This window comes from Macrotis lagotis, chromosome 5 (genome assembly GCF_037893015.1).
Source record: "Macrotis lagotis isolate mMagLag1 chromosome 5, bilby.v1.9.chrom.fasta, whole genome shotgun sequence".
NCBI classification, from domain to species: Eukaryota; Metazoa; Chordata; class Mammalia; order Peramelemorphia; family Peramelidae; genus Macrotis; species Macrotis lagotis.
The window spans coordinates 270,258,998-270,285,097 of NC_133662.1; the positions used below are offsets into that span (position 1 = coordinate 270,258,998).

The 26,100-nt window shown below is 57.5% G+C and overlaps 1 protein-coding gene across 3 annotated transcripts in view; it reads right to left on the reverse strand.

Moving 5' to 3' along the window:
- Positions 1-24,899, reverse strand: part of HDAC4 (histone deacetylase 4) — a 164,356-nt gene extending 139,457 nt beyond the window's left edge. For all 3 annotated transcript variants that reach the window (XM_074189839.1, XM_074189840.1, XM_074189838.1), the window contains exons 1-2: positions 24,813-24,899; positions 1,662-1,894 (exon numbers count right to left, since the gene is read on the reverse strand). In XM_074189839.1, the coding sequence (XP_074045940.1) occupies positions 1,662-1,683 (22 nt within the window). In that variant the 5' untranslated portion in view covers positions 1,684-1,894; positions 24,813-24,899. The remainder of the gene's footprint in view (positions 1-1,661; positions 1,895-24,812) is intronic.
- Between the last annotated feature and the right edge of the window lie 1,201 nt (positions 24,900-26,100).

Sequence of the window (26,100 nt, forward strand, 5' to 3'; positions counted from 1 at the left end):
TCCTGGCAACAGCGGGATCCTTCCTGTCCTCCAGACCCTCCCCACTAAAATCTAGAGCACCCCTGGAGACAGAGTCCCCCAACCAAGGGAGCACAGCTGCCCCCCATTTCTCACACACACATGCACACACATGTGCATGCGTGCACACCCCCACACTTCAGAATAGGGATCTTCCCCACAGCCACATTGCACTCAGGGTCCCCTGGGGAAGCCACTGGTCTGTTTCCTCTTTTGTAAAATGAGGGGGGCTGGTTTGCAGCCCCTAAAGTGACCTTGCTATTTCTCTTCCAGTCTGTTCCCTCCCTTCTTTCCTAAAGAAGAAAAAAAAATGGCACACAGTCTCCCTGGGGGCTGTAAAGAAGCATGGCCAGAGATCTGGACCCCAGCCCCTTGGAGGACTTCCTAGGCTGTGTCCCCAGGCCACGGCGACAGCGCCTTCCTGGGGCTCCCTGGGCTGTCACCAAGGAGTCTGTTCTCTCCAACATGGCAGTGGCCCCTGGAGGCTGGGCCGAGGAGGCCTGTCCAGCCCTGCCAACTACCCTTGGGACTGTCCAGTCACACACTCTTAAGAGATGACCGGGAGCTTTCCCATGAACTAATCGGGATAGTTCCGCCCCATTCAGAGGCTTCATCGATCTTCCAAAGGGCGACAGCTGCTATCCACCCAAGGCTTGCCAGACAACTCATTGGCCTCCAGATCTACGGTGTCCCAGGCCTTCTGATGACAGGCTTCTTCCACCACCACCCCACCCCGTGGCTTGGGGGTCACTGCGAGAGGGAGGGACAGAGGGACAGATGGACAGAGCATGGATAATTCGCCCAACACCTAGCTACGTGCCACATACAATCTGAGCAGAGAGAGGCATGGAGGGAAGCCCCCCACCCAAATCAAATACAATGGAAAAGGACCTCTTTTTTTTAGGCTTTTGCAAGGCAGTGGGGTTAAGTGGCTTGCCCAAGGCCACACAGCTAGGTCATTATGAAGGGTCTGAGGCCGGATTTGAACTCAGGTCCTCCTGACTCCAGGGCCAGTGCTCTATCCACTGCCCCACCTAGATGCCCCAGGAAAGGCCTTCTTAAAGGTCCCTGGGCTCTCTAACCTCATGCATTTTGGCCTCTTGAACCACAGTGACCAGACATGAAAACACCTCTTAGTGGGAAAAACTCTACAAGAAAATGGCCCCTCCTGCCTCTCCTTGACTCTGGATCCCCCAGACTCGCCCAATTCTTCCTTCCAATCACACCATCAATAAAACAGGTCGCACAGCAAGTTGCAGGATCCTGGGTCGTGCCATGGGGGGGGGGGGGGGCGCAGGGAATGTCCAGTCCCCACTGTTCTTCCTGAAAGATGCCTCAGAGCACCCAGTGAGAGGTGGGGAGGGGGCTCCACTCCAAGAGTGCTCGCCCCTGCCAGAAGGGCACCCAAATCAACACAAAGGCCAGGAAACCGTCCAGGGGGCTAACTAGTGATGCGGCAGCCAGTCCCAGTTGCCACCATCAGTCGCAGCCCAACCACACTGCAGTTAGCACCAAGGCCCAGACATGGAGAAGGTCAGTGGCGACCTGGCCCCTGGACATCCTGACCATGCTGGCACTCCCCAGCCACACACCACCAGCTGTGCCAGTGCTAGGGTCTTCTTATCTGGAGGACACTTGCTTACCTGGATGGGTTTGGGAGCTCATCGCGAGCGGGGGTGAGTCCAGGAGGCAAGTCAGAACAGATCACAGAGCCCACCGTGGCGGCAGCTCCAAAGAGAGCCAACGTCCCACCATCACACACGTGTGCAGACAGGTAGGAGAGGGGCTAGGGCATGTTTGAGCCACGTTGGCACGGCTGAGCCGCCAGGAGCCAAAGGAGCAGCTGAGGGCCTTGGGAGCCTTTCAGAATCGGGACCTGTGGACAGAAGGAAAACAATTTCTCAGATCCCAAAGTTTTTGAACTCCTCAACTACAATTCAGCTGACGCTGGGGGTGCAGGGACCCAAAGGAGGCGGATGGGGGCCAGCCAGAGAGAACACCTGGAGCTGGTAAATCTGCACCCAGAAAGGAGGCAGGCAGTTTGGAGTGGCTCCTGAAGCCGGAGGAGGCTGGGGGGGGTCCTTCAAAGGCTCCCCACATGATGGGGCTCAAGGACCTTCACTCTCTTGGATGGCCTCATGCGGACACACGCCACCTCATCAGCATCACGTCTGAACCCAGAGGCAGGCACTAGGGGGCGCAGTGAACAGAGCACTGGGCCCAAGGACCCAAGTTCTGATCCGGCCCCAGACCTGTGTGACCCACCTATATGCCTCAGTTTCTTCAACTGAAAAATGGGGATAACGGTAACTCCCAGAACATCTCTGAGGGTCAAATGAGACACACTTGTAAGCTGCGCTATGCAGCTGCTGTGATTCATCCCATCCACCGGCCTGAGCATGACTGGGATCCTGATTAAGCCCCAATGTCTAGAAGGGAGCCTCCAGCTGCCAGACCTGAACAGGGGCAGCGGCGGTCAGAGGCCCCAGGCTGGAAGGGCCCAGAGGAGGAACCTGAGGCTGGGGGCCGTGCTCTAGTCGCCCACAAGCGAGGCACAGGACCTCTTCACTTTCTGAACTCCGGCTCACCAGCTTCTCCATCCTCTAAATCACAGGCACCATCCTACAATGTCCCCCCATGCCCGGGGGCACTCTGCTGTCCACCAGACTTTTTACATTGTTTTAAGCTTCAAATGTGACCACTTTCAAATTCCCTGGATGGAAGTTGGAGACGAGGTTGTGTGGGATCGCCGAGGGTCCAGGCTCAGGCCCTGGTCCCCCAGGCCAACCCAGGGCTGCCCACCTGCCTCTGACCTCTGGGGTCTCCAACATCCTTGCTCCATGAACTCGAAGCGAAGCTCTGTGAAAAGGCCAGAGCAACAAGGGTTCAGGGACCACAGCTTCGGCCTCAGTAAGGATCCCCCAAAGTGAGTCTTCAAGAGGGCCCTGAGGAAGCCCCAGGTGGAACTGAGAGGGCCAAGGGGCCCCAGTCTGGCCGGGGCTGGCCCACGTTTGATGGAGATGGCAGGGTGTGGGCACACACACACATGATATGGATATATGAGGTGTGTGGGTGGTCTGTGTGTAGTGTGTATGAGCGTGAGTGTCTCTGAGTGTGGTGTGAGTGTGTCCGGCCTCGGGCAGGTTCTACATCCACAGCTTGAGCCAGGCCCCAAACTGCATCCTGGGAAATGCTTCCCGCCGCGGGCTTCACGGTCTTCTGAGTCCAAGAGGTGCTGCCGAGGGAGACCTACAGTGCACTCTCTCGGAGGGTCTGGCGGCCCCCACAGCCCTGGTGACATTCTCCGATGGCAGTAAGGCCTGGATTCAAGTCTTAGTAGCTAGGTGAGAAGTCACCTGACCTCTGTCACTGGTGGACAGACACCCCCCCCAGTCCCTGGGGCATCCTCTTGTTTGGGGGTGTTAGCATCCCAGGAAGTCACAGATGGCAGTAGGAAAGGTCATCTCAGGTGGCTCCAGATCTCCACTGCCACAAGACCCTCCCTCTTAAATTGCTTATCAAAGCAAATCTATCTCCCCCACAAGCAGCTCAGGCTGCGTTTCCTTCCTCCTCTGCAGAACTTAACCCCCTACCCACCCACTCCTCCCCAGTTCTGGAGAGAACGAGGTGGTCCAGAGTACAAGCCCCTGCCTGGGGGCCACACGCAGGCCAGGAGGCTGGCTCGCCTCTTGGAAGCCACAGCCTTCTGGGCAGACTGTACACAACACACACACTCACACTCACGAGGTGTTCAAGGCCCAAAGCCTGGGGCAAGTGAGGAGCAGAGAAGTGGGAAGGGGCTTGCGGTCTGGACCCTCCTCTTCCAGATGGGGAGGGGGGAGGCCCAGAGGGGCAGAAGCTGGGCAGCATGGGGCCCAGCCCCTGGCCGGCAGGCTCCTGACAGCTTAGCAGAACCTCACACCGGGGGGCCGGCCCTCAAGGCGACTTTCTGCATTTGATCGGCTGAGTCATCATGCGGAGCTAAAGAAAGATCAATATAACTCAAGTCAGGAGCCCCACAGCCAAGGAGGCACGAGCACAGGAGGGGAGGTGGGCAGAGGGGCTGGGCCCGGGACCTACACTCTGCCTTGGACGCCTCCTGCTAGAGGCAGGTCTCAGCACCCAATCAAGAAGAGGGTTGAATATAAGACATGGGGGCTAAAGGGGGACACAGAATGAACCATCCCCACAAACGGCGAGCATGCCGGGAAGCCTTGGGCAAGGAAGGCCCTTCTACCCTAGTCCAGGAAAGGGAGAACTGAAGCAAGCCCACAGGAAGGGGAAGGGGTGGCAAAAGCCTGGAAACCCTCCCAGGTGGTCAAACTCAGCCTCCCCCTTCAATCAGTCCCATCATCCGTCCATCTGTCCATCCATCCATCCGTCCATCTGTCCATCCATCCCACTGTCCAAGGTCCTTGCCTCCGCCTGGGGCTCCAAAGACTTCAACAACAACTCCACCCCATCCTCGGCCCATCTCCCAAGGCCAAGAGGGAGCAGCCCTTGAGGTGGTCTCCACAGGAAGCACCTGTGTCAAGTGCAGGTCAGCAGGCTCCTGCTCTGCTATCACGGGAAGAGGGCCACCTGCCTGCCAGCCCTCGGTCCGGAGCCCAATACATCTGTGCCAAAGACCTGGTGACATCATGAGAGGCCCCAGGGGGCAGTGAAAGAACCCTGGGCATGGAGGTCAAGCCCACCACCAATTCTCCCTAAGTGACCTCGACAAGGGCAAGATTTGGCTTCTGAAGTCCCTTCCAGGGATACTTGATCGCTTTTCCTTCTTGGCCTCAGGGGCCGGGGGCCATCAAGGGCAGGGTTCAGCTGGGTGGGCCAGGGAGGTGGCTCTGCTTGGCATCAGAGCCTCTCATCTTCCTGCCTTTCCTGGTCCTCTCTCTTGGCTTGTTTTGTCCCTGCTTAGAAAGCCATGAGACTGCCCTCCATCGACTCTTCCTGGACAAGTGGACAACCAGGGAGTGCCGGGAGCTGCTTTGGCCCAGGCCATTCCAATGCACAGTCCTGGGGGGGGACAAGGTATCCAAGAATAAGGAAGAAGAAATGCAAATAATCAAAAACTTGAGAAACTGGTCAAGGTCTCAAAGATGCAGAGAAATGCAAATTTAGATCATCCAGGAAATGCCGATTTAATCAACATAGAGGGGGCAAAATTAGTAATAATAAAAGCAACAATCAAAAATGATTGCATTCAATGGCAGCAGGTCTACCCCTACAGAACCACAAAGTGAACAGGAGAACAACATTTGGGAAAAGTAATAGGGCCATTTGAAAAGGTTCTGTTTGACAACCTCCAATCAAAACCCCATCAAAAGAAAAAGAAGTATAGACTAAGAAAACTATATCTGAAACATAAGCAAAGAACACAACGGACTGCTGCTTTTGAGAACAAGACAGTGAGTGTTAAGAGAAGACCTAGCATGTGCTAGACACACTGTGATTTCCTTCAATGGTCACAACCACCATGGGAGAAGTACTGTCATAATTCCTATTTTACAGTCGAGGAAACTGAGGCAGAGATGTTAAGTCACTTGCCCAGGTCAGTCAGCTAGTAAATGCCTCAGGCCACACTGGAACTCAGGTCTTCTTGACTCTAGGCCCAGCATGCTAACCACTGCACCAAGCTATCGCCCCCCACCCCAATCACAAATGCCACTCTTGGCAGGGCCATGGAGAACCAGGGACATTCACACCTATGTGTCTGGGGGGCCTGCAAAGTCAAAGAATCCACAAGAGTCACGAAAATAAACTGCTCTGTGAACCACTCATTGAATTCAATACCGAGTGTTTCCTAAGAGCATTCAGGATCAACATACATATCAACATAGATATGAACATCCATGTACACACCACAATCCAAAATGGGCTTCATAAATACTATGCATATTGTGATTTGTGAGATATATGGATCTGTTCAGAAACACAGACACTCACACTCAATTATCAGAATTCACTTCAATCGATCATTTATAAATACCTCCTTCATACGTATCAGCTTGGGCAATGGGGATAAACCATCACAAAAAGAAGTAGCCCCTGGCCTCAAAGACTATGTTGCTGTTGATGGTGATGCTGTCTGTTACTGTTGATTATTGGTGTCGGTGTCTTCTGTCATTGGTAGCTGTTGAGGTTGTCTGTTATTATTGGTTGTTGGTGTTGCCTGTTATTGTTGGTTGCTGGGATTGGTGTCTGTCATTGGTAGCTGTTGAAGTTGTCTGTTATGGTTGGTTGTTGGTGTCATTGTTGGTTGCTGGTGCTGTCTGTTATGGTTGGTTAGTGGTGGTGTCTGTTATGGTTGGTTGTTGGCGCTGTCTGTTGGTGGTTGTTGGCGTTGTCTGTTATGGTTGGTGGTTGTTGTTGTCTTGTTGTTGGTTGCTGGTGTTGATGTCTGTTATTGTTCGTCCTTGTTGCTGGTTGTGCTATTATCTGCTGACATGTCATTTGCTGCTGTTGCTGCTGCTGTTGCAGTTGTCTTGTTGTGGTGTTGAGCTTTTTTTAGTTGCGTCCAACTCTCTATGGTCCCTTCTGAAGTTTTCTTGGCAGAGAAGCTGGAGTGGTTGGCTATTTCCTTCTCTAGTTCATTGGATACATGAGGAAACAGGCAAACTGGGAGAAGGGACTTGCCCAGGGTCTCCCAGCTAGAAAGTATCTGGGGCCAGATGTCACTGCGCCACCCAGCACAATGTACATTCTACTAAACGTTCAACACTCCGTCAACAGCTGAGCATATCATTGTTATGTTGAATCTGATCATTCTACAATCTCATTAAAACTTATTTTTTTCAAAAGGAAGACAGAAATTTGGAAACATGGACATGGAAAACCAAGAAAGAACAGGATGAGTGGATGAAAGAAAGAAGAGCTAGCCAGAGCCTTCCATAGATCTGGACACACACTGACTAGAAGAATCTGAAGGGAAAAAAAACAAAGCCCAGAAATCAATGAATAAAGAGAACAAGGGGATGAGGGAGGAACTGGAGCAGCCCTAGGATCACTAGGGAAATGCTCTCTTTAAAGACAAGGATTCAGGCTGCTTTTGTTTTTGTTTCACCCCAGCAGAGTGGTCCCTCCTGCTGGGATTCCTGGCCTTCCTCCCCATAATGCTGCCTCTTCCACCAGCCTGGCCATCTAGTCTAAGAGCACAGCCAACGTCAGATCCTGGGCTACCATATGACACCAAGTTGAAAAATAATTTGGGGTATAAGCCCTATGACAAGTGGCCTCTTTCCTCCTGAAGAGGGACACACAGCTGAGGCGGCCACTGACTACTGGGTTAGAAAGCTTGATTATTTCTACAAAGAAGGGGCATCTTCACTGGCAGAGGTCAGTCAGGTCTTATTAACATCAACATCTACATTCACTCTCAGCACCAACATGGCCTTTGCCCCACAACTTTGTTTTTAATTACAAGAACGGACGTGGTGGGCTGGCTGTATTGCCAGTTAACAAGGTGGGCCTCACTGGCGTGGATCGCAATGGCCCCTCGCTGCTCAGGGCCTGCTCCACTATGCCAGGTCAGTCAGCTCCCACAGAGCCACCACTGAGATGGAGGGAGGACCAGTTCATTGCTACTCTGAGCGCAGGGTCTGCTGATGGGGAGCGGCCAAAGACCACCATCTTAGGAGAGGACACTAAGCTCTTCCAACAGGGAACACCTCACGGGCAGATTCATCATGCACGTGGTAGCCCCCCCCGCCCCCCATTGTAGCTCAGCTGAGGATGGAGCCGACTGTCACGGGCAATGCTTCCAATGAATTCCCAGGTCCACCTGCCAGTGGCCCCCTTATATCTAAGCCCTCTTCACAACCACCGCCTGGTGGTCATTCAAACCTTTCAGAGATTAGCAAGAGCGGTTGCCCACAAATCCCACAGAATGGAAGGAGCCTGAGGAATGAAATGGGCCCATTCTCCAGGTGACTAACTTATTGGAGCAATACTTCAATGACTTAAGCATAGGGTGTCATTCAAATGACCACTTGTTCATATGTAAAGGCAGCTCCCACCCAGATCTGAGGTTTCTGAATTGGTAATGCCCAGGCAGGAGTCCCAAGGCAATGGACTCAATCCCACAATACTCAGTGGGGAGCCACAGTGCCAGGAAACCCCCATCAGTCGTTTAGTGATTAGGGGATCACCTAACACTACACATTAGCAGTACAGACCCACCCACCCAAGATGGGAAAGTCATGCTGGCAAGGCGACAGAGGTCCAGAGATAGAGGCCTACATATGATCACAAGCCGCATTTGTTCCCCAGAGTTGGAGCTAGACCCCAGGCCTCTTACTGCCTGCTCCAGGGTCCTTCTCACTACACCCTACTGCTCCTCACAACAAACCAAAACAAAGTCAGACTGGAGGACAATGGTCAAGGTTCAGCTTGTCCATCACACCACAAAGAATGTGTTTTCTCCCATTCTTTGGAGATGTGATGAGCTGTGGGTGTGGAATACCATTCACAATAGCAGAGACATCCAATGTGTTGGCTAATTTTATGGAACTTTTTTGTTTATTATGAGGAATGATTCTCTGGGAGGGGGGAAAGGGGAGATACACATAAACTATCTTTATAAAAGAAAGGAGTTCTGAGAGGCCGAGCCAAGTCTACTGGGTCACCTCTGGGGCACCTGGCCCACGACAGCAAGGCCACTCCCTTGCAAGCATGCCGGAGTGGCACCCGCTCATCAGCTGCCGCAGGAAACGCTGACTTGGCCACCTCCTTGAGGTTCTCCACTTGTCTCCACACGTTTCCCTCCACGGCTGCTCACTTCAGCCTTTCCAGGGACAGTAACAATAATGGCCCTTATCTGGCCAGAGACTGGTGGCAGTGACGATTCAGCCCTGTTTCACACATTGTCCACTGGCCCAAGTTCAGCCAACCCAGAAATGGGGAGTTTCAAAACTGACATTCAAAACTGACAGCTATCCGAAGAGAGCCCCAGTCCCTTCTTCTCAGCATGGGGAAGGAGGACTTCCCCTGACTGGGCAGGGCTCTCCAGAGTGGATCCCTCCACTCAGGAGGCTTTGGGAGATGGGAACATGGTCCTTGTCTGTGGGTGGGACCACGGGGAGAAGGCTGGCTCTTGGCCCCTGAAGCCGGGCTTTGAACTCCTCGAGCCCAAGCCCCTCCAAGGAAAAATCTCTGCAAGAATAGATCAGGAAGAGAGACAGGGAGACCCAGGCAGAGAGGCAGATCTGCCTCGGTTTACTCAGCACTAAACCCTGAGTATGCTTACAAAGCTAGGGTGCCAGGATGCCCCAGCATCTCTCCCCGAGGCTTGGGGAGAATCTTGGATGGATGAGGAGACGAAGGCCTACAGTCACTTGATGAGAGCAGTGGTTCTGAGCCTGAGGGCCAGGGAAAGATTTCATGGGGTCTATAACCTTGGAAGGAAACGTGACATCTTCATTTTCCATGAAGTCCCTGTCTTCGGGATTCCATTATGGGGGGGGGGGCGAGGGGCACACTTCCTCCAAAGACAAAGAAATACAAAGTATGGAGGGGGCAAACTCTTAAGGGAGAAGGGGGAAGGGGAGGGGAGGGGGATCCGCCTGTGCCAAGGTGTGGCAGCTGCACATGGGCAGTGGTGTACTGGAAACAAAAAGCACCAGTGACTGAAGGTGGGGTTAAAGGAGTTAGGGTAGGAGGTGGGGAATGAGCTGGGCACTTTGAAAGGAAGTCAGAACGTTCTGAGTTTGGCAGCTGCATCCCAGCTTCACCTCCAGAGTCCACACCTTGTGCCTGGGCACCGCAGTGACAGGAGAGAACCCCATCCTCTTGGCCAGCACTTCAATTTCATGAAGAGGGTAAGCTCCCTCTAGTCCAGGGAACTGGCTGCCGCAGGGGGCTTTGCGTGGCCACGGCTGTGCAGAGACCCCACTGAGCTGCCTATTCCCTCACTGTACCAATTCCCACGGCCTTTTCCTTGGCATGGAGATGTCCTGGCTACCAATGGGCAGGGATGGCTGGTTTCCATGTCTGATTTAGAGGAAATTGTGAGTAGAGCACCCCAACAAATACTGAATCTCCATGCACTGTCCTCCCTTTAGGCATGAGCTGTTGTCCAATTTTCCTTCTTCTAAACACATCTTCAAACTGATAGGACAGATCAATAAACTAAATTGAGATCTTTCTCCTGAACCCGGCCAGGTGTCCAGAAAGCAGAGGCAGTCCCATGTCTCTCAGTCCAGGCGGCTCCATCAACCAAACTGGTTTTCTTAGGAAAAGATCAATTCTACCAAATGATCCAAGATGCCACCAGTCAGGGAAGATGCCAAGAACCTGACCCTCTGTGCATTCCTGCTCCAATGAGCGGCACTTACAGGACAGAAGCTCAAAGAATGGATGTTCAGAAGGGCAGCCCATCTAGGAATGGACCACAAGTAGCTGAAGGATCTTGGGGTTGTCTTCAAATATCCTTTTTAAATGCTTTGCTGAGGAACACCAGAGTCCTTGAAAACTCTTCACTGCTTCAGAAGCTTCCCTCACCCCCACAGCCAGACTAAGCACAAAAGCACCTTGCCATGCCTTACTGCATCGCCTCAGAAAGGCCTCTCCTTTACACTTGGCCCAGTGTGGGCTGCTCTGGTGCCCCCTGCCGTGAGGAGAGTGCCAAGCTTGCCAGTGAGGGGAGCCTGATCACCTGGGTGACCTTAGGCAAGTTACTGGCACCTCTTCCTCAGAAATAACAGGTGTAGGTGGGCTCAGACCACCTCTGAGGCACCCTCCAGCTGCTGCATTGGGACCCTGTTTGTGGCAAGACAGCTAGGAGGGAGCAGGGAGCTTCTACTTGAAGCTTCTCATAAAGATATTCCCCCTGAGCCCCCCCCCCCCCCAGAGCTTGGGTTCTGGAAAACCATGGAAATATTAATTAATCATAACAGTGATTATTTGGGTATAGTTGATGCTTAACAGAGGCATGTTAGACACTCAGAACCTTCGGTCAGAGAACCTGGGTTCAGCTAAGAAGCCTGGCCAAGTCCCTGAGCCTCAGTTTCCTCAGCTGTTAAACAAGGCAGCCTCCAGGGTCCCTTCCAGATCCACCTCAGGGCTCCTGTGGCATCAACCTTCAGCCAATTAGGAGTCACCCATGGGGAAGGGGCCAGGCCTGGAGCCAGCTCTTCCACTGGGGCCAGGGAGCCGAGGACCTGGGCTGCTAGGAGGGTCAGAGCCAGGGCCTTGAGGGAAAATAGAACAAAAAACCAGAAAGCACAATGGAGACCTAAGCTATGCCACCACCACTCCACCAGTGATCTGTGCCAACCTTCAGATCCTGAGGGGCCAATTCAAGGGGGCCAGGCCTGGAGAAGAGATGCTGAGCTGGGACCCTTGAGAAGACTGTGGAGGCAGCAGCACAAAGGGTTCAGCAGGTGGACATGCAGGCATTGGGCATGGTGGAGGCCAGGCTGTGCCCCAAAGTGGGCAAAGAAATGGGGGGTGGGTGGAGGAAGGTCAGGGAGAGGCAAGAGCTCCAGGAGCAGGAGAGAGGCCAGTCAGACGTGCATCCTGGGGGGAGGTCAGCAGTGAGGGGAAGGATGGAGATCAGGGAGGAAGGAGTTTTACAGGAGCCCAGGGTGTTGGTCCTGTGTATGGAGGAGAGATGCTGGGACAACAGATGCTCCAGAGGCAGAATCAAGGGTCTGGGGCAGATCAGTCTGAGCCCAATGGCACAGGAAATCCAAGGCTCAAAGGCCTGGCCTCCGATCCAGGCATGGCCCCTGATCTGGGCCTGGGCCCCCCAGTCCAGGCATGGTCCTCGATCTGGGCCTGGACCCCTGGTCCAGGCATGGCCCCCAATCCGGGCCTAGCTCCTGATCTGGGCACTGCCTTGTGCCTTTGGGGAAAGGGCTGCACCTCTCTGGGTCCGAGTGTCGGCCACTGGTCTTGAAGCTTGAAGGTCCTTTTCACCTCTCCCACAATTCCAGGATTTTAAGTTGTGAAGACAGATGGGTTTGAGAGTGGGGAGACAGAAAAGAGAACAAAGAGCCCCCCCAAGCCTTCCAAGGGGCTTTTCAGTTCTAGGACCACTGGGAAGCCCCATTCTGTCCTCACCAGATGTGGGGCCCTCTAAGATACCAATGCTCTGCCAAAAAAATCACACCAGAGAAGGGGGAACCTGGCATAGAATGGGGTGGGGGAGGGGGAATGGAGGAAAGGAAAAAGAGATGGAGAGAAGGAGAGACCAAAGGAGGAGTAGGCATCGGCGCAGCCCTTCCTGGTGCTAAGCACTCAACGTCCAGCTGGTGGGGGCCAAGCGCCCACTCTACCAGGGAGGCCCAGGCACGGCGAGCAAGCCTGATGAGGGACACGTTTGAATGGGACACCCCAATGCTCCTAGACAGCTCCTCAAATGAGGACCTTCCTCCTGTTCCCCCTCTGAACATCCTTGACAATCTGTGTCCCCTTGGGAGCCCTGGAAATGGCTGGGCTGACTTGGGTAAGGGTCTCCCACTGCCCTACCTCCCTGGTCTCTCTCATAGCACTTGGCCTACATTCAGAAAGAAGACCACGTCATCAGGGAGGCGATACCATGACAAACACGTGAACTAGATCTGAGTGAGGGGGCTGTGTGAAGACCCCAGCCTCACTTTGTCCTGCAGAACCACATAGGTCCAGTGACCAGATATGGATCAGGATACCTGGAGATAACCTGGGTGTGAGGAGATTCAGGGGTGAGTGACTTGGCCAAGGTCACACAGCAAGTCAGTGGCAGCTGTCTACACATGCACGCACACATACACACACACACACTCACATTCATAACTACACACACATATTCTCACACGCGCACACACACACACACACACACACACACACACACACACATATTTTCACAACCATACACCCCCCCCAGCCCACTTCCAAAAAAAACACACCATCTGTCATTCAAACTTATTTCAGAAAAACAATGGCAAGCGAGGCCCTGTGCTCCCAGGTCAGGGACTGGAGGCTTGGCTGAAAATCTCTGCATTTCCATGTGATGAAATTAAAAATAAACAAATGCGGGGTGCCCTGGGGCCGGCTCGCTAGACTGCTCCCAAGAACCCCAGAGCAGTGTGCAGTCTGGGGAGGAAGCTGACCCAGCCCTGGCTTGGTGGCTTCGCTCCAGCATCTCCAGGGCCTCCAGCATCTCAGCTGGCCTAGCTCCAGCATCTCCAACACCTCCAGAGCCTCCAATGTCTCCAGGGCCTCTAAAGCCTCGAGGTTCTCTAGAGCCGCCAGCGTCTCAGCTGGCCTGGCTCCAGCATCTCCAATGTCTCCAGTACCTCCAGCATCTCCACCTCCAATGTCTCCAGTGTCTCCAACATCTCCAGCGTCTCAGCTGGCCTGGCTCCAGCACAGAAGACCCATGACTTGGGCTTACCCAACCCAGTCTCTACAGTGACTTTTCTATTCAGATAACACCCCAATGCAGCCACAGGCCATTGTTCTCTGTGCCAGCTTCTGCACACAAAGCAGGCTCCCCCAGAGACAGAGGAGAGATAGATAGATAGATAGATAGAGAGAGAGAGAGAGAGAGAGAGAGAGAGAGAGAGAGAGAGAGAGAGAGAAGGGCCAGGGTCAGCTCTGAACCAGGTAGGGGCTTTGAGGACATGGTGGCCAGGCTGGAAAACCCACTCAGTCCAAGTCAGGCTGAGGCTCCGGGGGATCTCCTTCACCATTTACTAGCCGCACAGAATGGGCCGGCGTGGCCGGACTCCTGGGGCTTCCCCTCTTCTCCCGCCTCCTCAGAGGCCTGCAAGGTCATCCCAACCTCAGCATCCTTCTCCAAGGCGCCAACCCCGGTATGGGAGGGAGTGCACCAACTGCAGCCTGCACCCACGTAGCAGATTAAAATTAGGCACCCTAATTATTAAACTGTCAGGGTGAAAATGGGAATACCATTTGAGAAGATGCGAAAAAAGGAGAATTAATGGATTTCTTCATTTCCTTTCATTTTGGATACTCTGGCCCAGGCTTTTTTTATCAAGAGGGTCATTTACTCATACATATTACACACACACATACACACAACACGCATGCACATGCACACACCCAAAGGGGCAGAAGTGAGTCCTTAGGTCTATTCCCAATTCCAAGGAGCACCTATTTGAACAGCTCAGTTTCCCGGGCTCCCGAGGTGCCCTCTTGGATGCCAAGGAGCCCCCACCAGAGACTCTTCCTCCTGGCCTGGAGAGGACTCGGGGCTCTCAGACAAATGTGGCTGCTGTCCAAGGCCCAGGAGGTCAGCCTCCCCCTGAAGGGGGCTGTTCTCGGACCACCGAGCAGGGAGGAGGGAGTCATCTGGGACCATTTTGCTTCTTTTCGACTTGCTGAGGTTGCCCAGGGAAGGGCATCTAAGGTGAGAATTCCACTCTGGGCATCAGATGGCAGAGTGAGTGAGGGGGCAGTGTTCTCCAACGATAGCCCCAGGAAGACAGAGACTCCTGCCTAAGGCACACCAAGGGTCTTCCAAACTCTCTAATCCACAGGAATTCTCCAAGTCCAAGCCGAGGCACAGCTCAGTCTGTGGGAGGAACGGGCACAGTCTCCTGGGAATGCTTCGGGGTGAGGCCAGACACACGCATGCACACTCACAACACCATGAGGTGGTAAAGGGGAGCCCCAGGCTTTGAGTTCTGCCCCCCCCCCACGTCCTGCCTGGCTAAGCCCAGGCAAAGAGGAGGCCCAGGAGACTAAGATCTAAAGAGAGATAAGCCAGACATGCTGCACAGAAAGGAAAGTCGGGGACAGGGGAGCCTCCTGAACGAATAAAGGGATCCTGAGACTGCCAAGTGCGAGAAGGTCCCTCTGCCAGCTGCCCTGGTAAATGTTTTCCTCTTCTCTAACCCTGTGCTTAAGGATAGTCTCCTATTTTTCTCTTTACGACCCACAACAAGGTCTGGCATTCAGTGGGTGTCTAATAAATGCTGGGCATGCTCAATTCTTCTTCTGCAAAGGACCAATCCACCTCCATCTGGAATGGCTCTGGAGGCCCCGAGCAACCCAAAAGTAGTCTTACCTGCATCTGCCTCCCATCCTGCTGGCTCCAGGGCAAGAGAGGAGGAAAAGCCCAGATTTTGGGAGGGGGCAAGGATCTATCCAGAAGAAAGACTGTGGAATGTGGAAGAACCCTTGAAGAAGGAAGCAGGACAGGCTTCAGTCTAACATCAAATTCACAAAAGCTCCCTGGACATCTCACAGTTTCATACACAATCGGGCTTTGGTTCTCTGGACATGGAAATGCCCATGTCTGGTCATGTTTAGGTTCAAAATAAAGAAGTCAATTTAAATGTGAATATGGATGGCAAAATGAGGAGGCCAGACTGGTGAATTCCTAATCTGCCCCCTGGGGTTGTGGAGTGGGGGGGCCCTTCTCACATAATTACTCAGCCTCCTTTTCCACCTGGAACGCTCCCCCTTCCTCCATGAAGGGAAGCCCTCGCACTCAGCCTTCACCACTGGCCACAGACCTTGTTTCTTCCCCGGCTCTCTGACCACCACCTTGGCTGACCCTGACAAAGGGGCTTCAAAGTCCAGTTCCCCAGCGAGGCATTCCAGCCTCCTGCCCTCCGGTTCCCTGCTCCCCAATGCCACCCCTGGACCCAGCCATGACCCAGAACAAGGGGGCAGGGAGGCGGGGGCACAAACACCAGGCTCTCAGAAGGAGGGTCCTACCATTAGCAGGAATTGGCTTTGAGAAAACAGAGTGTTCACACTCAAGGGACAGCCAGGGAAAATGGCTGATGTCCGGCAAGCTGGGTGACACTGGAATAAAGAGGATGGGACAAGACGTAGGGTCCAAGAAAGGATCTGACTGCTGATCCTGAGGGGCAAATAGGGAGCCACTAGGGTTTAGTGAGTAAGGGGATGTTATAGTCGGAAACTCCCTTTGGTGGCCAATTGGAGGATGGACTGGAGACAGATAGATTTCCCCTCCATAGAAGCTGCTGCAAAAATCCAGCACGGAGACTGCATTCAGATGGTACAAAGACAACACCAATAGAGAACGGCACAGAGGCAAAACCAATGGAAGATGGCACAGAGGTGAAACTGATGGGAGGATGGCACAGAGGCAAAACCAACGGAGGATGGCGCAGAGGTGAAACCGATGGAGGATGGCACAGGGGCAAAACCAACGGAGGATGGTGCAGAGGTGAAACCAATGCAAGATGGCGCAGAGGTGAAACTGATGGGAGGATGGCACAGAGGCAAAACCAACAGAGGATGGCGCAGAGGTGAAACCGATGGAGGATGGCACAGGGGCAAAACCAACGGAGGATGGCGCAGAGGTGAAACCAATGGAAGATGGCGCAGAGGTGAAACTGATGGGAGGATGGCACAGAGGCAAAACCAACAGAGGATGGCACAGAGGTGAAACCAATGGAAGACGGCGCAGAGGTGAAACCGATGGAGGATGGCACAGGGGAGAAAACAATGGAGGATGGTGCAGAGGCAACAACGATAGAGAATGTCACAGAGGTGAAACCAACGGAGGATGGCGCAGAGGTGAAACCAATGGAAGATGGCACAGAGGTGAAACCGACAGACGATGGCACAGAGGCGAAACCAATGGAGGATGGCGCAGAGGTGAAACCAATGGAAGATGGCGCAGAGGTGAAACTGATGGGAGGATGGCACAGAGGCAAAACCAATGGAAGATGGCTCAGAGGTGAAACCGACAGACGATGGCACAGAGGCGAAACCAATGGAGGATGGCGCAGAGGTGAAACTGATGGGAGGATGGCACAGAGGCAAAACCAACAGAGGATGGTGCAGAGGTGAAACCAATGGAAGATGGCGCAGAGGTGAAACCGATGGAGGATGGCACAGGGGAGAAAACAATGGAGGATGGTGCAGAGGCAACACCGATAGAGAATGGCACAGAGGCAAAACCAATGGAGGATGGCGCAGAGGTGAAACCAATGGAAGATGGCACAGAGGTGAAACTGATGGGAGGATGGCACAGAGGCAAACCCAACAGAGGATGGCGCAGAGGTGAAACTGATGGGAGGATGGCACAGAGGCAAAACCAACAGAGGATGGCGCAGAGGTGAAACTGATGGGAGGATGGCACAGAGGCAAAACCAACGGAGGATGGCGCAGAGGTGAAACTGATGGAGGATGGCACGGGGAGAAAACAATGGAGGATGGTGCAGAGGCAACATTGATAGAGAATGGCACAGAGGCAAAACCAATGGAGGATGGTGCAGAGGTGAAACCAATGGAGGATGGCACAGGGGAGAAAACAATGGAGGATGGTGCAGAGGCAAAACTGATGGATCTTGGCAACAAAGTCTGGGTAGGAGGGGAGGAAGGTGGGAAGCATGGGTCAACAGGTCACAAGTTTGGTTTTTAGGGTGTCCACATTATATCCTATTGGAGATGGGAGCCCCAAGATCAGGTGGGAAAATTGTCAGCATGGCCCCGACTCACACCCCACAGTTTTCCAGAATCAGTCCAAGGCCCATCTCAGGGGGTACTTCCTCCAGGAAGCTACAGGCAGGTCCCGGCCCTCCCAGCCTGGCTCACATCTCTGAGTAAGCCCCGCTATGCCCCCTATGGAAGCCTCACCAGCGGGAGGTGCCAGAGAACACAAGCCTTTTGCACAAAAGCCCCTCTGAAGAGGGAGTCCTCCGGGGCAGGGGAAATTGAGGCACCAATGGATGGTCCAGCAGCCCCTTTCCACGAGTGATACTGCTGAGAGCCCACTCTGGAGAAAGGCCTCTGCAGCCTCCACTGCAGATAGTCTGATCATCCCCCGGGAAGGAGGCTCTCTCCAACTCTCATGAAGACCCAGGAGGAGCGCTGGCCAGGTGAGCTGCCCGGCTGTCATCACCTTTTACCTTCTGGAGAGAAAAAGGCCTGCAGGCCCCAGCACCCCCCCCCCCCAGGCTCTCAGCACACTGGCTGCCTGGCTGGGAGCTGCCAGTCCGGCTTCTGCCATCAGAGGCTCTGTCTGAGCAGCCCAGGTGCGGGACCAGGTGAGCATTACACGGGAGCAAGAGGGATTTCATCATCACTGCTGCCGTCATCCCAAAGCCCGCCAGGGTGGGAGGGGACATCGAGGAGAGCTGGCAGCTGGGACCTGGGCCTTCCCTCCACCACACCTCGGCGGCAACGCCACCCAGTGAGCTAAGTCTCCTCCTCCAGGAAGCCTTCCTCGGGGGCCAGTCCTTCCACTCCAGTGACTTCATATCCAGGCACCGGGTGGGAGCCACAAGGCCAGGAGCCTGTGACTTACCTCACCCCCCCCCCCAGCCTAGCAAGGGCCCTGAATGCTGGAGACAGTGGACAAAGGCAATGACAGCAAGGCCTGGAAAAATGGGGGGAGAGCTAATGGGACCCCATTTTACAGATGAAGAAATGAAGACTGAGAGAATGGAAGTGACCTCTCAGGGTCAGGTGGCAACTACCAAAGCCTATGGGTTGGGATCAGTGGTCCTATGATCTGTCCCACAAGATGGCCTGCATCCCCCCCACCACCTTTCTCACTCTTAGGGATGGGCTCAGCAATTAAATTGCTAGGGCTGCTGCTCCTCATTGATGACCACTGACAGACCGGCTCACCATCTGTGAGATGATGGGATGAGGAAGCCCCCCAAAGTCACCCCAGGAATTCAGGGGCAAAGTGGGCTCAGACCCCGGGCCACTGGCCTGAGGTCTGTTCCACCTAGCAGGACCCTCCTCACTCTCCTGAGGAGGGGAGGCATCTGTTCGTCAGAAAACTACAAAGAGGAAGATGTCCCGATGAGCCTGGACAGGGGGCTTCACTGTCCCCTCCCCAAGCCTCCTGGGGGCACAGAGAGGTGCCCAGCTGGCCTTCAGTTGGGCACCGCAGAGGTGGCAAGTGACCCAAGGTCTTCCTTCCAGCAGTGTTAGAACCTTGGCCAAGCAGAAGGGCTTCAAAGGGTCATCCTCTCAACCTCCTCTCGGTCAAAGGCGTGAAGCTCACATGTCCCCCCCCCCATCTGTGAAAGGGACCTTTAGGAAGGGTCTGAGGAAGCCCCCCACCTCACTTCAGGAGATGGGGCTCTGGCAGAAGCCATGGGCCTGGCCGAGAAGCAGCCATTGGCAGAGCATGCCGGGGGAGGAGACCCCTTAACCCAGTCCTTCCAAAGAGGGTCTTCCTGGAGACCACACGGCAGCTGTACTGACCTCCCGGCGGCTCACCTGCCGGGCAGGAAAGACCCAGGCTCCAAAAGGGAGCTGAGGAGAGCGAGAAAATCCCCAAGACAGCACAGGAGGGACCGAGCTAGGAGGGGCCAGCGAGGACCCCAGGGAGCTCAGTGGGGCTCTGCCAGCATCTCCCTCATGATACAAGCTGGCAGAGTTGGGGGGCTAATCACTTGTTCCTCTATACATGCCCTGGATGTGGACTGTCCTCCTCCCTGGGGGTTGCCCCATCCTAAGACTGAGGATACTCAGGGCCCTGGTTTCAGAGTCACAGGTTCTGAGTTCAAATTCTGCCTCCAACCTGAAGGGCCTCAGTTCCCTCTTCTATAAAATGAGGAGGGCAAGTCTAGACGGGCTCTGATGCTGCTGCTAGCCCATCACAAAGGGCAAAGGGCCTTCATCTCGGACAGAGGCTCCGGCCCGGACCAGCCTTTGACTTGAAGAGCGGCTCTCTCCCTCACTCCTGGATCTTGGAGGGACACACACACACACACACACACACACACACACACACACACACACACACGACAGACACACACAGGACAGAAACACACAGACAAACACACAAACACACAGAGACACACAGGAAAAAAGCACAGACACACACACACAGGACACACAGACACACACCCAGACACATACACAGGACATACACAGAGATACACACAGATAAACACACACAGAGACAAACACACAGACATAGACACACAGGCATACACAGATACACAGTACACACAGACACATACCCAGGACATACACAGACACAGACACATGCAGAAACACAGACACACACAGGACACAGGCACACAGAGAAACACATACTGACAGATACAGAACACAGGACACACAGACACACAGATGCAAAGGACACACAGACAGACACACAGAGACACGCAGAGACAAATGCACAGACACACAGGACACACAGACACACACAGACACAGAGATACAGACACCCAGGACACAAACACACAGGGGACACAAACACACAGAGACACACATACACAGAAAGGACACATACAAACAGACACACACAAACACAGCAACACATAGATACACACAGGCACAGGCACACACAGGACACACACAGACACACAAACACACACACAGAGTCACACACACACACACACACACCCAGCATTTTCACTGAATTTAGGGGCTGAAAGGGAAGAGGCTCTCTTGTACAAAGGGGGAAACTGAGGCCCAAAGAGGGGAAAGGTCCTGAGAGGTCAGAGGTCCCGACCCTCTGGATGCCAGGGAGGTCAAACATGTGTCAGGATCTTATTTTGTCTGAATTTGACAAACATGAATCTAGTGTCTCCCCCCTTAGAGAGGAGAGCCCCCCACCCCAGGCCTCAGTGATTAGTTAGTCGGTCAATAAACGTTTATTAGGCTCCTAAGCAGCACCAAGCAGAGGCATAATGAAAGACAAAGGCGGCCCAGCCCCCAGTCTGGGGGGAGATCAACAAACGTGCATACTGTGAATTGGGGGGGACTAAGAGAAGAGGGAAGGGGCAGTAGGCCCTGGAGTCAGGAGGACCTGAGTTCCAATCTGCCCTCAGACACTTCATAATTTCTTAGTGCCCCCCAAATCTAAAGGTGGGGGGGTTATCTGGGAGAGATCCGATCCCCTCCCCTCCCCTCCCCTCCCCTCCCCTTTCCCCTCCTGCATTCTTTTCCTCCTCTCTTCTCCCCTCTCCTCCTCGCCTTCCTCCCCCCTCCCCCCTCCCCCCTCTCCCCTCTCCCCCCAAGACACTGGAAGGAGAACCCAGGCTCAGAGTCCCTCCCGGGCCGGCCAGTGCTCCGTGCTCCGGACCGCCGGCGGCTCCTTCCTGGTCAGGGCCTGGCCTGCCCCCAGCAGAGACATCCGAATTGCATAAAAACAGGCGCTTTCTAAATAACCTTAAAACCAAAGGAGGCCGCCCCAACATTGAGCAACAGGGCCGCGTTTTAAAATATTTATACAAGAAACCGTATGAGTGCATCACGGGAAGTTACCAGGCTCAGGGGGAAATCAAACTGTATAAAAATGTTATGAACACAGATAGACCACAAATCAGCAAAGAAAAAAACCAAGAGATGAAAAGAAGGCGGCGGAGCTGGGCCTGCCTGGCCCCCGGAGGGGGGGGCAGTGCCCGCCTCGGCTCCCGGGCAGCCGGGAAGGAGGAAGCCGGACTTGTCCAAAGCACCAAAACACCGTCCCCCAAACGGAGAGCCGGCCGTCCACAGTCCCCTGCAGAGACACACGGACCCCACCGTGACACGCAGGGGGTGGGGCTCCCCCTTCAAGCCACACACGTCGAGCACGGGTGGATCTGTCACAGGTAGGAATCAGGCGTGGACCACGTCACACACAGATCACAGATAACCCACTCACCTCACTCAGAGCATAGACGGATGAGATGAATAATTCACGCAGCAGCCGCCCGCATGGAGTCACAGAGACCACCCCGTGTGGCGTGCGCTATACCTATGGATCCCATGTCCACGCATCCCACACCCACACGTGGGTGCCACAGATCACACAGGGTCACACCCCGGACCCTGCCTGCTGCCAGGGAGGGTAACCCAAAGCTGTCTCCCTGGGCCGCAGCGGCCACCATGGGCAAAGCGCTGACCCGAGTCAGAAAGACCCAAGTGCAGAATCAGCCTGGTTCTTATGCACCGTGAGACCCTGGCGAGGCGATGCCCCTCTCTGGGCCTCAGTTTCTTCTCTGTAAAATGGGGATCGCATCACGTGGCCTTCCCCATCTTTCCTCGGCTCCTAAGATGGCCTCCTCTTGACCGACAGACACAAATCAACCAAAGGCTCGGGGACCTCCCTTTCTTGCCACCCTTCAACAATTCACAAGTTTCAGTCCGTGATGCCACTCTGATCTTTCCTCAAAATCCTTGCCCAAGAAAAAGAGGCCGGTCCAAGCTTCCCACCAAACCAAGGGGGGGAAGGAGACTAGGGCAGTCAGCCAGAACCCCGCGAACAAGAACATCACTCAAGGAGAGGGGGAAGAAGCCCCCCCCCCCCAGCCCTGGCAGCAGCCCCTTGGAGAAAACATTCAAGAGGGCAGACCTCAGTGGGGCACTCTGGGAAGCCCCCCGACAACTGCCAACAGGTGCAGCTGTCTCCAGAAGCTCTTGGAGTAGTAGGTGGCGGCGGCGGTGGCGGCACCGACGGCAACTCCATGCTCGGCCTCGGAGCACCAGGCTCCTCTGCAGCCTCTAACAGGCTTCCCACACATTCGCTCAGGAGCTACGAGCACAGCCTTCGGGGTCTGGGGCCCCTGGACTTCGGGGGGCTGGTCTCTGGGCCGCCGGGGTTGTCTTTCAGCACCGGAGCCCTCTGGAAGCTCTGCCTTCCTACTCTGCCCCGCACAGCGCCACTGCCTCTTCCTCTGCATCCGGAGCCCCTCTCCCTCTTCTGGTCCCTGGTCCCTGCAGGCTCTAGGTCCACCCATCCTCACCTAAGCCTCGCCCTGGCCCCCTCCCCAATGAGCTCCTTCTCCAGACGCTTCCCAGGAGCTTCCGGGCGCAGATGGACACATGTGTGTGTGTGGCCGCTCACATACGTGTCACCCTGCCGGAAGAAATCAAAGTCCCTCGAGGGCAGGATGGACTCACTTTGATCCTCCTCTTCCCAGCCCCAGCCCAGGCTCACAAAACTCTGGGTGCGCTCCCCCAGAGGCGCACCTCCCCAAACACCTGGTTTTATGAACTGTTAGGGGAAACCACACGTGGATTCTGTGCCCTTGGCTGTTCCCCCTACAATATGGGCTCATGCCCCTGCACACAGTGGGTACTCGCTAAGTCCCCGATGGACAGGGAGGGCCGGCTCCTTCTTTGGGTCTGGCATACAGCAGGCGCTCCATAAGGGCCTGCTGCCCTACCTGGCTGCTCCCCAGCTTCCCAGAAGGCGGGTCCAGGCTGAGTAGGGAGAGCCGGGCTGGGGTTAAGCAGGGGGGCCTGCGGGGTCGGGGTCAGGGCCCTGTCCAGGCCACAGACACAGACAAGGAGGGAGGATGAGGGGGTCAGTGGCTGGGGGGGGCAGCTTCCTCTGGCCTCTCAGGGGAGGGAGGGGGAGGTCGAGGAGGCCGGGGCTGCTCTGCCGGCCCAGCTCCCTGGGCTGCAAGGCTTGGGGGCCCCCTCTCCTGGGGTGGCGGAGGCAGTGGAGGTCTCGGTCAAGGTGCAGCGCCCCCCCGGCCGCCGCGGGGTCCTCCCAGCAGGGGGTACTGGGGGGAACCAGCTCTGTGACCTGGGGGGGGGCTGCTCATCAGTGACTGCCTGGGACCCCCGCAGAGGGCAGGGGCTCAGCTCCCCCTCCGGCCGGTTGCTCCAGGGGGGAGGGTCCCGGCTCCTCCTCGGACCGTGACAGCCCACCCCACCCCCCGCCACTCAGGACAGACTTGGGGCGGGGCCTGGGTTCGAGTCCCGCGCTGGCTGCAGCCCCTTCCCCTCCACACTCTGAAGTTGGGGGCCTCGGGCGGCCGCTCCCCCGGGGCCCCTGCGCCAGGCCGGGCCGGGGCAGACGCTGGGCCGCGGCTCCGGGCCCGGCGGCTCGGGCGGAGGAGGCCTCGGGAAAGAGGGGCCCGGGCCGGCGCTCTGGGGGCGCCGGTGCCTGGGGAAGGGGGCAGAGGGGGGCCCCCCGGAGCCCCCCAGGCCCCGGCGCCGCGCCCCGCCCCTCGGCCGTGCGGAGCCGAGTTGCCATGGCGACGGCAGAATGCTGCCATAACTTTGGCTGCGACGGCGGGGCGAGCCCCAGGCCCCCCGGCCCCCCGGCCCCCCGGCCCCCCGGTCCCCCGGCCCCCGGAGCCCGGCTCGGAGGAGGGGGAGGCCGGCTGCGGCCCGGGCCCAGGCGGGGCAGGCCGGGGGCGCCTCGGGGCCGCACTGCTCTGCTGGGCCCCCCTGGGCCCCGAGAGGCGGGACGGAGAGGGGCTCCCCGGGCCGGGCCCAGGCCGGACCCCGCACCGGCCTCCCGCACCGGCCTCCCGCGAGCCTCCCTCCGGGCCCGGGCGGGCAGGAGCCGCGGGGCCGCCCCCAGGCCCGGGCCCGGCGGGGCGGACGCGGCTGCGGCTCAGGGGGACCCCGGGGCCCGGGGCGGGGCGGGGGCGGCAGGGTCCCCCCCCCCCAGGCTCCTCCGGGCACCCCGAGCCCGGCCCGCGCCGACTCACACACCAAACCGGTTTGGGGAGCCGCCGCAGCCGGCGCCTATCTGCGGCTGCATCTGCCCGGCCCGGCCCGGCTCCGGCCCCCCGGCCCCGGCCCGGCCCCCCGGCTCCCGGGGGCGCGGCGGGCTCCCCGCGGGGGGCAGGCGGGGGAGGGGCCGGGGCCCCCCGCGGATGCTCCCCAACCTGCTGGCGCAGCGGCGGCGCCGGCCCGGCGGGGCGCGGGGGGCTGGGGGAGCCCCGCGAAGGCGGGGGGCCGCGGATGACAGGCGGGGGGCGGAGGGGCGCGGGCCGGGGGGCGGGGATGACAGGCGGGGGGCGGCGCGGGAGGGCCCGCGGCGGGCGGGGGTGGGGGGGGCCGGGGCCGGGGCTGGGAGGGGCCCCCGGGGAGGGGGAGGGGAGGCGGCCGGGGCCGGGGCCGGGGCCGGGGCCGGGCCGGGGCCGGGCCGGGCCGGGGCGGCGGACAATGGCACTCACCGGGGCGGGCTCCGGGGCGGCGGCCGCGGCGCGGGCATCGCCGGGCTCTGGGGCCGCATCTCCCCGGGCGGGCCGGGCCCGGGGCGGCGGCGGCTCGGGCTGCGGGCGCGGGGCCGGCCTGCGGGGGCGGCGGCGGCGGCGGCTCGGGGCGCTCCGGCGCGGGCTCGCTCCCCACCACGGCGGCGACGGCGGCCCCACAACCTCCCTCCTCATTCACAAAAAATTGACCCACGTTGAACCAGGAGGCTCGGGCCCCCCCCACCACGCCGCGCCCCCATAGGCCGCCCGCGCTGTCTGTCAGCGGCCGCGGCCCCGCCCCCGCCGCCCGCAGCCCGCCGCCCATTGGGCCGTCCGGGCTTGCGTCACCTCCCCCTAGCCGCCCCTCCCTCCGCCCGGACTCCCGAGGAAGCGCTCGTCAATTACGGTTCGGCCCCGCCCCCTCAAGGGCACCTCTCCGCCCTCCCATTGGCCGACGCGGGGAAGCGGGGCACCACCCGGGTCGCTCCCGCCCCTCTCCCGAAAGCCAAAGGCCCCGACGCGGAGACGGAGCGCCGGAGAGCCCCGCCCCCGAGAGGCACGTCCGACAGCCGATTGGCCGCGGCGGCCGCCCGTCGGGAGCGCGGCGCGCCGGCCCCGCCTCCCAGCGCCGACCCGCGGAGTCGGAGGGAGGGGGCGCGCGCGCGCGCGCGCGGCACGAAGAGGAGAAGCGGGACGGGGCACGTCGGGCCAGGCCTCGAGAGCGGCCCCACGCCCGGCGCAGGGGCAGGGGGCGGGGCGAAGCGGCCCGCGGGCCGGCGCCTCCGGCTCGGGGAAACCGTTAAACCGGCCGCGGCCGCCATCTTGGGGCAGGGCCTGAGGGTCACGTGGCTCGGCCATACGCGCGCGGGCGCGCGCTCGCGCGCCTGCCGGGGCGGGGAGGGGGCGGGGCAGTCTGGCGGCGGGCGGGCCCAGTGCGCAGGCGCGGCCCGACCTCGCAGCCCGGAGCGCCCCCTCCCGGGCCGGCCCTCCGCTGCCCCGCCCCCTCGCCCAGGCCCAGAGAGGCCGCGGGCCCGGCCCGAGGGGGCCCAGCGACCCCGGGACCGGGCCCGGGGAGAGGCGGCATGAGAGGGCGGCGTGAGAGACCCCCTGGAAGCACTGGCCAGGGGCGGGGACCATCCAGTAGAAAACCGGGGCAGGGAAATGCGGGAGAAAGTCGTCCTGCCACGGGAAGCGCCAAAATTGGTGAAGAGAATAAATCCCCCCGAAGTGCAACCGGGCAAATGGCCACGGAAAAGAGTTCCTTCAGAAA